Raw genomic sequence first — 16,995 nt, 5'->3', positions numbered from 1 at the left:
CCTAAGGTTTCTGAGTTACTAATGTCATAATGGATGAATGTGATAGAAGAAGGGACCCAAAAAGAGGAATGTTTATCAAATGCTCACTAAGTATGTAGCTCAGGGCCTTTTCATCTATGGGTGATAACTTGCATTTCAAATAAGAGATGACTTCCCCTTAGTAGAAATCACGATGGTATAAGGAACTTAGCAATAAGTTCTTGTGCCTTTACTGACATGTTCAAGTGTGTGGTGTATTTGTGAGCTACATGCAAGTATTTAGAAATGAAAAAAAAAATTCTAACAAAATCGTGTCTGCTCAGTGGTAGTGGTGGGAAATTAGTGCTTTTCTGTTAGATTGTAGATTTGATTACCTGCACCTTAAATTGTTTTTAGAAATGAGCATTTTTGTTTTTGTCAATAACCAGAAAGCAACAGAGGGCACGGATGTTGTATTTTATTCCTGGTTCAGCTTTACTTGGAAGCACAGCTGAAAAGCTGAAGCTAAAGAGATTTTGCTAGTTATTTGTTGAGAATGATCTCAGCAAACCACACAGCCTTTAGGAAAAACATCTGTCTTATCTGTAAACAGGACATTGGATGAGAAACAGTGATTTTTCAACTGTGCCTGACTGTAAGCTCCAGGGAACAGGCATGGTGATAGTTTTTCTTCAAGACTTTGAGGACCTGGGTATTTAACCAATGCTCAAAATCTATGGTTAAATGAGAGACTGAATGTGTGCTCTATGGAGAATCCATCCTTAGAGCTCCTCACAGCTAAAGTTGCTTTTATTTTATTTTATACCTTAGGCATAATATAAAGGTTCATTAGAAAAACACTAAAGAATTATTTCAAAGCTGGAAAATAAATGTTTGAACGCTCTGACAATACTTTCATTGATTTTTTTTTTTTTGCCACTGACAACAGCAGCACAAACAAATCACAAGACCTTTTAATCTTAGTTTTGTTTTCTAATACAATCCTAACTTCCATAATAGAACTGTATAGAAATTGCATTTGGCAGAGAGGGATGAATCTGAGATGATGAGGCAAAGAAAACGATGATGGGACCCATCAATCAAGAGGGAAGCATCACCAGGTGAATGGCAAGTTGAGAAGGATGAGAAACGTGCACCTGAAATGTGTCTGTGAGGAAAGAGGGAAAGGGTCAGGGTCCCACCAGAGAGCCCTGAAAGCCTGGTTAGAACTTTGCCTTTCCTTGGTGGGGAAGCAAGCCATTTTAGGAAAGCAGAGATAATACGGTCATATTTATTTTACTGAGAGATCCGTAGCCACACCCTCGGATCCTGAAAGATGTCTGCTACTGTACTGCTTGACCTTGAGTTTAATGGATATCATAAATAATACAAAAATGTTTTAGAGTTCAAAGTATGGCATTCACCTGTTTTTCAGAGTTGATTTTCAGTGCGATGAGAAATGATTCCTTAAATAGTTCATTGCTCTTCCAAGGGAAAATTTATTGCTTCTCTTAATTAAGAATCTAATTTATTAATATGCTAACATGATGAAGGGAGACATAATACACACTGGAGATGAACAGAAGTCACTTTTACCCTGAATCTTCTCCACTGTGGTATAATTTCATTTGCTGGTAAATGTGAGATACCATTAGAGAATCTACCAAGGAAAATATTGGATGTGACTGTCACGGCAAAATACACTACAATTTGAACCACTGTACTACATGTGAGGGTTATCTTGAATGATATTTTTATTCTGTCACTTAAAACTACATTTTTTTGCCTGAGAAAGTTATGAATAGCATCATTTCTAGGAAAAATAATAATATTCTTATAATTCTGATAGCATACACATTATGTCAGAAAGATGGTTTCTCTAAGGTTGGAGAGGGAGCTTGTCATTGGATGTGACTCTGCTTGGTCATTTTGACACTTAGTTTAACTTGTCACTTTATGGCAACTGTACATATATGCCATCAATCAACATAACTAGTGAAAGTAGGGCATGAAAATGGGTGATACATGCCTGTAATTCCAGCACTTGGGAGTCTGAGGCAGGAGGATTGCCATGAGTTTGAGGCCAGCCTGGACTACATAGTAAATTCAAGGTCAGTCATATATATATTCAGATATCCTGAATATAAGATAAACATAAATAAGCACTATGATTCATAACAGTAGCAAAATTATAGTTATGAAGTAGTAATGAAATAATTTTATAGTTGGGGGGTCAACACAACGTGAGGAACTGTATTAAAGGATTGAAGCATTAGGAAGGTTGAGAACCACTGTCCTAGACCATAGAGCTAGTAAATGACTGAGCTGAACCTGGGCTTATGTCCTCTTGAACCCAGCCTTAGGACTTCACGTTATAAGCTGTAAGTCAAGACTCATAGGTAGCTTGTGATCCTGTGTCCCTGTCATTCTGTTTTCCTTACTGCTCTGTCACCGGCTCTTCAAGTCCGTCTTCTGACCTCATTGTGAGCTCCTCTACAACAAGGATAATGTCTATTTATACATATCTGGGGATTTAACATAATGACACATAGTAGAAGCTGTAGAAGCTAAGTAAGTACCTGTTGAATGATCAGTATTGTCAAAACTCACTAAAGGCTGATATATTGATTGTCATCATTGGAAACTGCTAAAATGGGGAGGTACTAATTGCTTTTTAAGCTCCATTAGGGCATTCTTTTCTTCAAAGGGAATTTGAAAGGTATGTGAACTGTTGTCTGTTGTCTGTAGGAATTTGAAAAATTATGAAAAGGAAGCCGATGGAGAGGATTGTGATATGAAATGAAATGTAGTCATAGGAAAGATAAAGAACAAAGAATTCAATAAGTATACTTAAGTTGCACTGTGTGATAGGTCATTCCTGAAAAGAAGCAGCCAGTATTTACATTTATGGTAAGACAAATAAAAGGAATAGTTGGGATATTTCAAGCTTTGGGGCAGGGCAGGAATCCAAAGTTAGAACATAATTAAGAAAAGAAAGAAAACCATTCTATATTAAATATTATTAATTATAACTGGATGAGGGAATCAACTTAGCTTTATCCTTGGAAGATAGAAATCTATAAAAGCAAAACTTTATTAAAATTAGTTTTATCAAGGGGGAGGGGAAAGAGCCTTCACATGTATCTACAAGGTGGACAGTCCTGACTGCTGAGATTCTTTGGTTAGATGTGATGATAGTCCCACCTCTTGCAGAGATACTATTGGGAGTTAATCGTTGCTGTGGTGAAGGGAAGCCGTTTTCTTTAGTGGTCTACTTACTGGTAAGCTGCATGTGCTGCAGTATGTAACCTCCCACCCATACCCATACAGGCAACCCTAATAACACTCATTGTACCCCAACCTGAAAATTAGAGGGGGGTCTTGTTACGAAGAAGGATTTCAACAAGAAAAGGAGGGGATGAAGGCAACTACAAGCCATGATCTGTATGTAAAAGAATAAAAACATACTCTAAAAAGTGATAATATCCATTTTAACATAAGTTTCTAAATGCTACAAGCAATGAAAGCTCCTTACACCTTGTTTTCCAGATGTGCTTCTGCCATTTGTCCTTCCTCTAGGGCACCTTGAACTCGAATTCTGCTACCCTCCAACCCAGAAACTTTTGTAATAAAATTGCATGTGCAAGACTGTCCTGCTTATAGATCTGTCTGGTTGTCTGTGCCTCAAACCCTTTTCTATCCCTGGACATTTTTTTTTATAGAAGGAAAATCTTTCAGACTGAAGAAATACAAAGAGTGATGTTATATGAGCCTTCAGAATGTTGAGCTGCTGGGCCATTTTTGTTGATTTTATTTTCTTACAGTCAGCTAATATGTATCTACTTCCTGTCTCTGCTAACATATAATATTCATTCTTGATGTAGTTATAAAATAATTCTAAATTATTGTTTGGATTGAAAGGAATGTTAGTATTTTATGTTAATTGACATTGAGGATAATAACTTTTTTATTATTTTAAAAACTTAGGACTTGAGAGTATAGTATAATTATATTATTTACCTCTTCCTCTCTCCAAACCCTCCCTAGTCAACCCCTAGTCTCTTCCAAATTCATGGCCTCATTTTCTATAATTGTTTATATATATAATTTTTAAGCACACACATATATTTCTAAATAAATAAATGTAATGTTCTCAGTTTGTGTAATGTTACTTGTATGCACATGTTTCCAGAATTGACCATAACTTTTTTGCCAAGGCTCTTCTCAAGAACTTTTTTGCCAAGCTTTTTTTCTCAAGATTTCTATTACAATAGGGGAACATTTTCTCCTCAAGTGTTGACTATATTGTGCTGTGCTGTGACATGGACTGTGTTGTGATGAGATCTGATGCTTTGATGTCTACATGTACATCAGTACATCTCACTAGACCCCAATTTACTTGAGGACTGGCCAGGTGCCTAGCACCTTGTCTAGTGGACGTAGTATTTAGTAAGCATTTTTGTGAAGTTGTTTTCTTCTGAAATAGACTTTTTATCTTTCTCTTTCACTTATTCATTTCTCACTCTCTTCAGGTCCTCTCCATCTGTCCCAAGGACATGAGAGCCGACATCTGTGTTCATCTGAACAGGAAGGTTTTTAACGAACACCCTGCATTCCGATTGGCCAGCGATGGGTGTCTGCGTGCCTTGGCAGTGGAGTTCCAAACCATTCATTGTGCTCCTGGGGACCTGATTTACCATGCTGGAGAAAGTGTGGATGCCCTCTGCTTTGTGGTGTCGGGGTCCTTGGAAGTTATCCAGGATGACGAAGTGGTGGCTATTTTAGGTACTGTGAACTTTTCCTGATGTAGTAACAAATGCGTCACAGTCCTGGAGTTTCAGCTTCTCAAGTTTCTAAACAGAAATCCCCCCTGTTTGGTGACTTTAGAAATAGGGTCACTAATGAGATGATGAATTTCAGTGAAAACTGGTTGCTGTTTCAGCAAAGAACATTAGTCTCAGTCACAGCTAACCTGGAACGTAGGGTTGAATTACATTCACTTAGACAAAAGCTGACCACAATCTAAAGGGGCTTTGTCCACCCTTGTTGGTAAGTGGGAATTTACTTCTGGAACTCTTTTCTGATCAGCAATGCAAGGAGTTGGTCTTGGAGGGCAACAGATCTATCCAGTTCAGCCCCTTCCTTTAGGGAAGAGCCCCCCAAGGCCTGAGAAAGAAGACTTGCCCAACTAGTTAGTAATCAAGTGAGGGCTGAGTACACATTATCTTACACCCTATGGTTCTGCCTCCTTGAGGTGGGTGAATCCTGAAGAAGATGGTGCTGAGGAGGCTAATGAGACTCCCAGGAGTGAGCGCAATGGGAGGAAATTAAATTTAGGTTTATAAAGCCGGTCCCATTCATCTGTTTTCGTTAAGCAGGAAAATCAATTGGTTGACAATAATTTATCCTAAAGATCAGACACTTAGTAGGTAACGATCCCAATAGAGTAACACAAAGGCAGTAACACTCCACGAACTTGACAGAATAAAACAACAACAACAATAACAACTTCACACACAGTGACTATAGTGTAAGATGCACATTTTAGTAAACAAACTCGCTGAATGAACTTCTAGATCACTTTCTGCTCCAGTACCTGCAGCAGGTTCATGGAATCCACACAGATAAAAAAGGAAGAAATGAGAGGTCAGACGAACATCACCCCTTGTGTTTCTCTCAAGTAAAATAACTTAGAGTCGCACAATGTCAACTCCATTTTGATCATATTTTTCACGGCTTGTGTCTCATGAAAAATGAGTTCAATCTTTAAACTATTGGATTTTTTATTTTTTGCTACCGAGGTCAAACTACTGTAGCCTGACTGATTTTCACAAGAAAAAAAACTGACTGGTGGGTTTTAGAAACCACGAAAGCAAAGATGAAAGCCGATGTGGAATCGTGGAATCCAATGGGGGAAAAAACCCAAAAAACCCTGATTTCAAAAAGTACAATTATTTAGAAAATATGGAATTCAGAATGGAGAAGAAATGACCTTTTACAGGAAAGTGGTTTCTATAAAAACAGTAGTAGAAAAAATGGATCGGGGCTGCAAAGAATGGAATAGCATTGTTTGCAAAGCTTTCTTTAACTGTTTGAACATAATATTATGGCTACAGTGAAGTCTCTTGCAGGGATTCTTTTTCTTTAAATGTGATTGCAAGGAAATAATAGGGTACTGGGGAATCAGCCCTCTGGGGGTACTTGATGCTACCTTTAGCTTTTGTCTGCTGGAGTCTAAAGGAGGCAGAATCTTTCCTAAATCCGTACATCGCCGGAACAGCCCTTTGTGGTAAAATGAAGCATATCCGTGCTATGACCACTCTTGTTTGCTTAAGGAGGACGATAAAATAAAACCCCTGAACAGACACATTCGTCTTTTCCTTAATGACCTTGTCAGGAGGGGATGCTGGGAAAACAGGCATCAAATATTATGGTACGGAAGTGAGTGCTGCGGACTCTACCCTTTATTTGGCTTCATTTACTTCATCCCACTGCACCCTGGTAACTCCTCTAAAGGGTTGGACAAAGCTGTGAGGACAGCGCCTCTGGCTTGGGACTGTTAAAATGGAGCCATTTGCTCAGTGAGATGGACAAAATGCATTTTCCTCGCATTTGAAAAGGAAATGGCAGCTGGCTTTGCCCACTGACACCTTAAAAATGAACACAGGACTCCCGGGGTCCAGGCCAGTCCCGTCATCTGCCTGGCACATTTTATTTCTTTGAGTGTGTATTTTTGATCTTTCTTCTCCCAAGTCTTGGGATTCAGACGCTGTTTGTATCTAAGTTAATAGTCAAACTTGGTGGACACCTCTCTGACAACCTTCTTCCTTTTATATTTTTTTAATGGGACTTTAAGAGAGATGACTTCCGCTAAGAGGCAATTAGGGTACAATTTTTAACATTTAAGACTCCTGCACAATGCTTCAGGCGCGGAGGATGAGGTGGATGCTAGCTAACTCACCAGTCACATTGGCATGCGATGACTGTCCCTCCCTTTCTCTCTCCTTTCTTTTTGTTCCTTTTAAATTTTTTATTAACTTACTTTGAAATAATTCCAAGTTGGAAGAAATTTCAAAAAACACCAGGTGGCAAGTAATCTGTAGTCAGTCTTTGTTGTCCTCACCTTCTGTTTTTCTCCCAACTCTTCCCCTCCACTTCCCTCCCTCTCCTCCTATCACCCTGGACCCATCCCCTTCTCTCCTCTCCTCTCTTCTCCCCTCCCTGCCCTCCCCCTCCACTTCTCTCCTCTTCACTCCCTCCCCCTCTCTCCCCTCTTCTCCCCATTCACTTCTCCCTTTCCTTGTAGCTTGATAAGTCAGTGGTCAGATCTTCTATAACTTCCTTCAGCAGCCTTGCTTTTCTTGTTATGGATGCATTTGCTATAGAGAAAGGAAGAGTAGAGAAGGGAGACCATTTTAAAATTAATTCAAACCTCTGGATTCAGAAGCAGGTGCATTCTTACTCTTCGGGATCCTGGCTTCTATGCAGTCTCTTGGTAGGGCATAATTCTTTTGTGTGTCCAAAGTGCCAAACAGTTTAATGAGTAAGTTCTGAAGCATTACTAATTAGAGGAAAGATAAAAAAAAATGCAGTCAACAAATACCTTCGTTTTCACACTGGGGGATGGTTTCAGGATGTTTTTTTTTTCTAAATAGGGCATATGAATATAATTGCAGTTGATGTCTTTTTCCAAGTTGAATTTCTTTTCAGTTCTTACACCTCCACACATTTTTTTCTGTGACCTTCCCACTTTGTCTGAAACACAAAGAATTCCAAATTAAGTTCATGATGCATACATATTTTATATTCGTTAATGTCTTTTTACTTTTTAGTTTCTACTCTATAATTACTTAACGTGAATAGATTTGTTGGTGTGGTGGAAATAGCCAGGTTACTTCTAAATGTCTTGACAAGTATATTGTACCTTTCAGCAACTGTTAAAATAGTAGCTTGCTACCAACAATAGGCCTTGCTCCTGAGATTTAGGTTTTTGTTTTATTCATATTTCTTCTTTTCTATTGTCTTTATTGATTCTTAGAATCATAGGGTTAGAATCTTAAACTAAGAAAACCTCTGTCTATGGCTTTCAACTTTACTTCAAATTCCCAAGAGAACTGTGAGTTTATGTGTAGGGCTTAGTATCCCACACCTTAGACGAGGGGGTGGGGTGCTCTTGGGTGTTTGGGAGAAGGAGGCATAAGAGAAGAAAGATGAAATGGAAATGAATTTAGAAATATGAGGAAGATGAGCTGGGCCAAGATTTTACTCTACTTGGAATTGGTTCTTTAAGAATCACGTCTTGTAAACATTTGTGCATTTTCAGAGGAAACATAAACTATTGTTTTCAAAATTCAAAATCTGCACCTTAATTCTATTCAAAACAAAAAATCAAATCAAAGATATGAATGAATAATATTTTTCCACTCTGAGAACTGGGAAAATGTGACATTTAGCTGTGGTTATGGTTTTCCCTGTTCCCTTGCTATTAGAAGTCAAGGGCTTGGTACATTAAGCTTCTAGAACTAACCTTCCTTCTTCCTTGCTCTCTCCATATGCCCTTTTTAAAAATGAACTGTGAAATATGTAGATTTGACCTACATATTATGAAGACAAGAGTCAGTATTGTCAACAGAGTTGCTCTTTTTTTCTTGAAGCACATGTTTGCCTCATTTTAAATATGTTGATATTAACTGTTTAAGCGGTGTTTATGACATCTTTTGTCTAGGGCTCCGAATGTTACCTCAGAGTTCCTTATGTGGCAAATATCATTAGAGATATGCAAGCGTTTGTCTTTCTGGTAGTTTCAAACCCTCTCCATAGCATTCTTTAAACCCAGTTCTTTTATTGTATTGTGTGTGTGTGTGTGTGTGTGTGTGTGTGTGTGTGTGTTTGTGTGTACAGATGTGTGCATGCATGCATGTGTGTGTCTGTGTCTGTGTACATACGCACTAAAGAGAAAGGACAACCTTGAGTGCTATTCTTCATGTATCATCCACCTTGGTTTATGAGGCAGCATTTTTCACTGCCCTGAGCTTGCCAAGTAAGTGAGGCTGGCCAGCCACTGGGCCTCATATACCTCCTTGTCTTTACTTTCCAACTCTGGAAAGTGTGTGCCACAAACCTAGCTTTATTTTAGATGAGTTCTGGAGAGTCCACTCAAGTGTTTGCAAGGCAAGTACTTCACCAGCTGAGCTCTCTCCCAGCTTTCTTCTTCGATTCTCTTAATATTATCTTTACTATCAGTTACTATTATTACTGCTCTTATAGTTTTTGTTCAAAGCTGTCACTGCCCACAATCTGTCCTCAGCTTCAACCCCCAGTTCTGCATACTCTGTTATCATAGCCATGATCCTAAGGCATCATACATCTCCTTGGGATTTTCGCCACGGCTTTCCAGCCTTGAGGATTCAATGTAACAGCTTGCATGGGTGATGAGGATGCTCAGACCCTGCTCGCTGCCTTCCTTGTTAGCCTGACACGTGTTATGCACTTTCTCTACCATGCTCTTTACTGAATTGTACACACATGCTACAAATAAATATGTAAAAAGGATTCAATTCTAACATACCTGTAAAGCTGTTAGCTTTGATACTTGTCAATGTATTTCTTTCCTTCTTTAAAATATTTCTTCATAGCACTTAGAGTTTATAAGTAGTCAAAGTCCATTTAAAAATATAAATATAATATAAAAATATAATATAAAATATAAACCTAAAGTTGAATAGTTTTATGAATATGTGTTCATAATAAAGCTTATAAGCTGACTTCCATTCTTTCTTATAGTGATGGACTGGCTAATATATTAAGTAAATACCATTCATGTCCAGTATTTCCTTGTTAACTTCCTGCTGTGTTAATGAAACCATTGTTGAGTGTGAGGTATTATAATCTCCAAATGATACTATATTACTGTTTCCTTCTTTTCCTCCTGTCAAAGAATATTTGTTTTATATATTTATATGCTCCACCACTACATATATTTACAACTGTTATATAACCTTAACAATTGGTCTCTACATCATTAAGCAATGACCTTCTTTGTCTCTGGTGATCACTTTTTTCTAGAAGTCTATCTTATCTTTTATCATTATACTTAATCTCTTCATTGCTGTCTTCTTGAATAAGTTCTTAAAGTCTGTTTTTAAGTATCTTCAAAGATAAAGTTATCGACTCTTGGCAGCATACGGTTATTATTACTTTGTATTAGGCTCTGTTATTTATTATCGTCACCTCTGGCCACAATTGGACAGAGATTACATTCAGCCCCTTTGTGTCCTTGATTGTACCGTTGCATCCACTTATATTCAGCATTCTTATGGCTAGGTGGATAATGGCTATTTTATTACTTTTCTTCTAGCTGTTTCTGTCACCTTTGTTCCTTTCTTTCCTTTTTTTCCCCTATCTTTATGATTTGCAGAATTTCTGTAGTGCTAAGTTTTGGTTACATGCACTTCCTCTTGAATATCTACTGTAGTTTTTAGGGATTTTTGTTAAAACTTTTGTTAAAATTTGTTAAAATTTTGTTAATTTTTAACTCTCCTGCCCCATGAACAAATGCACATATTCACTATCTGAGATAGTAAATATATATTAATTTAATTCATCATGGTTACAAATTAATTACCTACATATACCTTTGCTGGCTAGTTTTATGCCAACTTGGCAAAGTCTAGTCTCATTTTGAGACAGGGAACTTCAGCTGAGAAATTGTTCTCACCAGGTTGGCCTTTAGGAAAGCCTGTGTTGTGTTTTCTTTATTTAGATGTCAGATATGGAAAGGCTCAGCTCACTGTGTTGGTGCCATCCTTGAGCTGGTAGTTCTGGGTGCTACAAGAAAACAGGGTGAGCAAGCCACAAAGAGCAAGCCAATACACAGGACTCCTCCATGGCCTCTGCATTAGTCCCTGACTCATGGTTACTGCCCTGTTTGAGTTCCTGCCCTGTATTCCCTCAGTAATCGACTGTGATGTGGAATTATAAGTTGAAGTAAACTCTCATCAAATATGGATGGAAAACTCATCAAATAGAATGATGGTCATGCTCTAAACACACTCAAGAAACTGCCCAAGTAAAGTTCAAAAGATCTGTTGGGTAAGGTAGTTGCTCTAACCAAGGAATAATTGTGATGACTTTTATGCATTTAAAAACTCATATCATCAACTCATTAGATAATGGGTCAAAGATAAAAAACCAAATCTGGTTGTTAACTAGCCCCATAGGGTACCACAATCCCCAAGCAGGTTACAGCCTGTATTACTCCTTTAATCATGTTTTGTCTTTCCATTTTTACAGTTTCTTACTATGTGGATGTTAAGCATTAATTTCCATTTTTCCATCCCATTTCCTGTGGTTCAGCAGTGAAATACTTCATAAGGCTCGATGCAAAGAACTGAGAAAATATAAATAGACCAAACAACAGCTTCCCTGTTAAGTGTGAGATTCCTTCCTATTTTAGGGCTTTGAGGGAGGGCTAGTTTGCTTAAGCTCCAAAATGTTTACAGCTGACGTGACTTGGACCCAGCAGGAACTGACCCCAAATCTAGCATCAGATATTCTATAGTCATGAACATGAAGAGGAGTTTCTTTGCCTGAAAATGTGTAAAATCCTTGCCATGCAGGAAAAGTGCATCTTTATTGGGCATCCCATGAATACTGACACATGTCCACATTTTAATTTCTTTCAGAATGTATAAAGTTTATAATATGCCTTGAAGAAGAAGAGCCTTAATGGGTTTTTATCACATCTGATAAATAATTCATTGATTTGGATGATGACCAACTTCCCAGAAAGTATAATAGAAGATTGCTGTGAATTGAATCACTATATTAGGTGACTTGCTTGGATAGAGCAAGTAAAATTTGAAGTAAATGATTAAGCTAATATCCAGCTTATATATCACATATACTCAGGGAAATTTTCTGCCATGTAATAGTTAGTATCAAGTATTATGCAATGAGAACTTTGATGATGGGAGTAGAATTATTCATGTTTGTTAATTTTGTTATATGTCTCTAATATTTTTTAGCAGAAGTAGGGGACAAAGTCTGTCATGAGTTAATATTCTTGTTTCTTATTGTTCTCTTTGTATCATAGATATTTTCATCCATGATTTCAAAATGATAAATGATTTTGGAGTGAACGTGAAGCACAGGGGTAGAGCTCTTGACTAGCATGCTTGAGACCCCTGAGTTTGATCCTTAGATTTTCAAAAAGAGATCAATTTAAAAATTTGAATTAGAAATAAGATTTTAATATTTCAGTTGGTAAAACAAAATACCTGATTAATATTTGAATGCCTACAAATTAACAACCATCTGTTTTGATAAGAGGAAACTCTACTCATACACTGAGTATCTTTAAACTCCTGGTCTCCACTTACAATCAATGATTATTTATTGACTATTCTGAGGATAGGATGAGAGTTATCCACATTTGTTAATTTTGCTTTAGTTCTCTAATATTTTTATATTTGTACATTCTTTAAAATTTTACTGTGTATCTATGAATGAGTTTGCTGGTTTTGCTCTTTTTGATAAAGGTTATATAGTAAACTGGGGAATGACAGAAAGAAAAAAGAGATGAACATAGTACTCAAAACCTTTATTTTTTATTACTAAAATGCACTTTCTTTTAGCTGTTTGTTCATTTTATCTTTTATCTAAATTTGTTTTTGATTGACAAGTTAATTGCATCATAATGGACTATACATCATAGCACAATTACACAATGCACTTTGATTCTATCATGAAAACGTTCTTTAAAAAGTACACTTCTTGATAATACTTTTGGTCTTGGTACATTAGTTTTATTTTGATAAACTTTATTATGGCTGTTAGAGGCAGTTAGGGATTGTGCTGACTTAGTAAAGTAGGTCTTCTTCAAGAACCATGACCTCACTAGCCCCAGGGAGTTGGCGGGGTTCCTAGTACCAGGCATGACTTCTCTCTCATTGAAGAGGCCTTAAGTCCAGTTGCAGAGCTGTTGGTGACTGCCAAGGTATGGGTGCCACTATTGCACCCTTTCGGTTATTATGCTATGCTGCTCATTGTTGTGATTTATTAGCATCATGGGTGGGCAGGACTATTGGTTACTACCCTCCTTTGGATGTTTGCTTGGCACCTTCTGGTGCTATGAAAGTAGCACCTTGACCTAACTAATCAAAATCAAGAAATGGACAACCCCAAATAACAGAAATGAACAGGGAAGCATCACACAGTCATCAAAGATTCAGAATAATCTAAGAGAATACTTTAAAAACCCATAGTCTATTAATTTGGAAAATCTAAAAGAAATGAATGAATTATAGATTCACCATGTAATCATTTAATCAATTTTGATCTAGTATCATAAGATAAGCATTTTGTATGTTATTTCAAAATGAATTAAGTCTTTATTCATTGATATTTTACATATATTTTTGTAATTTCTTTTGTTTTTGTACATATGGTACATTTTTAAAACTGTCAAGCTGTGATTGATAACACTGCCCTGTGTGTTACTTGTGATGGCTCTAAACTATTTAATTCTTTGAACTGAGAATACTGAGTCAAATGCATTAGTTAGTATTAAAGCATAGCATACCTGGAAATCAGATAGTTCATCACTTACAAATGGACCAGAGATTATATTATAATTGGCAATTTGAGAAAGAGTCGTATAATGAATCTGAAGAAATATAACTCCCTTTCCATCTCTTTAAGGAAAACTAAGAGTCTGAAGAAAGTGTAGAATATGTTACCTTACTAGATTTAAAAACAAACAAACAAATAAAACCCAAACAAGCTAGAGGTGGATCAAGAGTCTTATTAAAAACTTATGTTTTTAGCATTATAATCTTTGTTACTATAATTTTTATTTATATCTTTTATTTACAAAATAATGCATGCAGATTTAAGAGAAACCCATGCATTGTTCCCATAGTTCTGAGAGATGCTACCACATTAATTCATTTGCTTGTAAACTTTATGTACATATATATGAGTGATGGGGTAGGGTGTGTTGTATACAAAATGTAATTGTACTGATTTCATATTTTTGTAATATGAGCATTCTGTATACCATCTCATGCAATCTATGTTACTTAGTGGCTATCTACTGTTTCATAATTTATTTATTCTTTGACCTTTATCTTACCACACTTTCTAAAACTATTATGAATACTAGTTCTGTGAGTGTTTTCCCAAGTAAGTTTAGCACTTCTGATTACGCAATAAGAATATGTATATTTGGAATTGCTAGCTTAAAGAGAATGCCACATACAGATTTCATCTTTGTAATAGTATGTGGTATTATGATGTACCTGTCATTACTCTCCCCAGGTTATCATAATACTGTGTCCCTTGATTATTTACCTACTTGGTCTCTAATGTTATTTCCTTGGACAACTGTAGTGATCAAACAACTGAGTCATTAAACAGTGACACCAACTGTAAGGATATTTTTAGTGGGTTGAAATACAAGTGGATTGTTGAAAATAAATTAAGTAGCTATCATGGTTATTTTCTGCTGATCATGTGATCTACATGGTGATTGGAACACCTTCTTAGAAACTCGCACGCCTTCTACATCTACCATAGAGTGCCTGTTAAGGTTGGCCCCTTTGCTGCTACTCTGCTATGTTCTAAGAGCTTCCCAGCTGCCCATTTGGGCAAAGAATCTGTGATATTACTTGGCCAACTTCTTTGTTTCTATGCCCATTTCTTTCTCCCATTTCTCTGGTTACACCCACTTTCCTTTCTAGTGGTGTGATTGTGCTTGGGGGTTTTATGGAACACTTCTTCTTTTCCCCTGTTCTGATTTTAATCTGCACGATATAAATAGGTATTTGTTCCTCTGTGTGATTAGGATGCAGAGAAAACAAATCATCCACAGAACGCCTCTAGGAAAGCTTGTCCCACTGGAGTACATTCCTCCTGTCTTTTCCATCTTAACACTCATTGGCAGAAACAGAACAAAGAAAGCAGATGGCTGAACTTTAGAAGCCAGAGGGCTCTTAGGGAACCTTCCTAGCAGAAGGGCCTTTGAGGATAATTGACATTTGACATTTCCTCAAGCCCTTTGTAAAACTAAGGACTTCTGATTTGGAATGGTGGAGTCTTCTTGGGCATTCGGGGATGATGCTTCTGAAGTGAATCGGTAATTCATGCAATTCTAGAATTTTAAAGATGCATCCACATTTGACTCTTGAATGGGAATATTTCTCCTATTCTGTGGGATGACAAGTGTGTATCCCTCATCATTTCCTACAGTTTAGTCTCTTAAGCTTAGGAGTCATGGTCAAGGTGCTCTTGAGCCAGACCTTGAGACCTTGTCAGGTTAACTATGTGGAGAGAGAAGGTCATGCTTTGAGGACAGAGACATGACATATCTTAGTGTGCTTGGAGTGCAGGTTCTACGTTACTGAGTAATTTGATTTAATGTGGATTGCATTTGTTATAAATATAGAAATGCTATAACAACACATTCTTGGGTATTGCATTTTGTTTTGTTGTCATTTTTTCCTAGAAAGAGTGGGAGAGAGAAAAAGACGTCGTTTTTCCTCTTTCTAATCAGATGGGAAAAGTTAATGTTGCAAAAGTTATTGAAATTATTTGTTACAATGAGGGTATTAGCTACTCCAGTGAATTGCATTCATTTTCCCAACACCAGGTTTCCATCAGGAACTGAAGTCTAGGGGGTGTTACTACGATGAAAAAGTGCTGTACACTGTTCTATCTATACAGAGGGGCTTGTGCTCTGAATTATATAGATCAACATTATCTATTAAACCAAATAACACTAGGGGGTGTGATTGACACTGTTGTCTTACCCTGCTTTCCAGGGAAAGGTGATGTGTTTGGAGACATCTTCTGGAAGGAAACCACGCTTGCTCATGCTTGTGCCAATGTCCGGGCTCTGACTTACTGTGACCTGCACATCATCAAGCGAGAAGCCTTGCTCAAGGTCCTGGACTTCTATACAGCATTTGCAAACTCATTTTCAAGGAACCTCACTCTCACTTGCAATCTAAGGAAGAGGGTATGTCATATCTACTTTCTCTTATGAGTATCCAGGGTGCTAGCTGGCTATGTTCTATCAGCCAAGGATGGAAAGTGCTTCATTTTGAAGTGGTACATCCCCATCTGCATGGGGTGATATAATTTTCCTTCCTTTTATTTGTGTTGTTTGCCTTTACAGGGAGAAGATACTCTGACTATCTGAGTAAATATTTGGTTCTTTGTCATTTAAGATGCAAAATGAAAAAACAGACTTGGGGAGAAACAAATGGGGCTGGAAACTGTGCTATGGCATGGCATATCATTAGTCAGGGTTCAGAATATCCAACGTCTAAGAATCCAGTAATTGCTCAGTCCACAAGACTTAGTGTCTAAGTGGTCTTCAATATACAGCATGATCCCAAAGAATAGGCTCTAACACCAGTGAAGGAATGAACTTGCTAGAGAGAGTGAGTGTGAAGCAGGCAGAGAGCCAGATATCCCTTCTTCCATTTCCTTTATATAGCTGCCACCAGAAGAGGTATCCTAGGTTTAAGGTGCATCTTCCCACCTCAAAAGATACAGATTTAGGGTGAGTCTTCCCACTTCAAATAATTCAATCAAGAAAAAAATCTCTCACAGGTATACTCAGCCCCTTGATATTTAGTTAATTCCAGATGTGGTCAAGTTGGTAACCAAGGACACCCATCACATGTCGTTAGCTGCTGGAGTTTGTGTTACTGCTCTAAAAGGGACAGCAACACCTTTCTTTTAGGATGTTGCTGTCTTTAGAATTCGGGATGTCAATCAAGCTGGCTACCCATTTTCTATTCCCATTGCTCTTTAAACCCTTCTTCTCATCTCATAATCGATTCACAAGCTTCCTTTTCATCAATTCTTTCAAAGAACACCATCAGAAAAATGAATTAGCCACCCTGACATACTGTGTAAATAGAGACAGGATTTGTTTCCTTGGGTGCTGCTGAAAGTTTGATCTTCATTACCATTTGTTTCTTTATTGATGAGTGTGGCATAAAGTCAATTTGCATAAAGAAACCTCCT

The 16,995-nt window shown here is 37.4% G+C and overlaps 1 protein-coding gene across 1 annotated transcript in view; it reads left to right on the top strand.

The window, feature by feature from the left end:
* The window catches only part of Kcnh5 (potassium voltage-gated channel subfamily H member 5), a 255,124-nt gene that overhangs the window by 177,977 nt on the left and 60,152 nt on the right, over nt 1-16,995 (top strand). The window contains exons 7-8 of the mRNA XM_059279702.1: nt 4,491-4,743; nt 15,780-15,976. Coding sequence (XP_059135685.1) covers nt 4,491-4,743; nt 15,780-15,976 — 450 coding nt within the window. The remainder of the gene's footprint in view (nt 1-4,490; nt 4,744-15,779; nt 15,977-16,995) is intronic.

This window comes from Peromyscus eremicus, chromosome 14, assembly GCF_949786415.1.
Source record: "Peromyscus eremicus chromosome 14, PerEre_H2_v1, whole genome shotgun sequence".
In the NCBI taxonomy this organism is placed as follows: domain Eukaryota; kingdom Metazoa; phylum Chordata; class Mammalia; order Rodentia; family Cricetidae; genus Peromyscus; species Peromyscus eremicus.
Note: the sequence above shows the minus strand (reverse complement) of the source record. Positions and strands in the feature narration are given on the sequence as shown.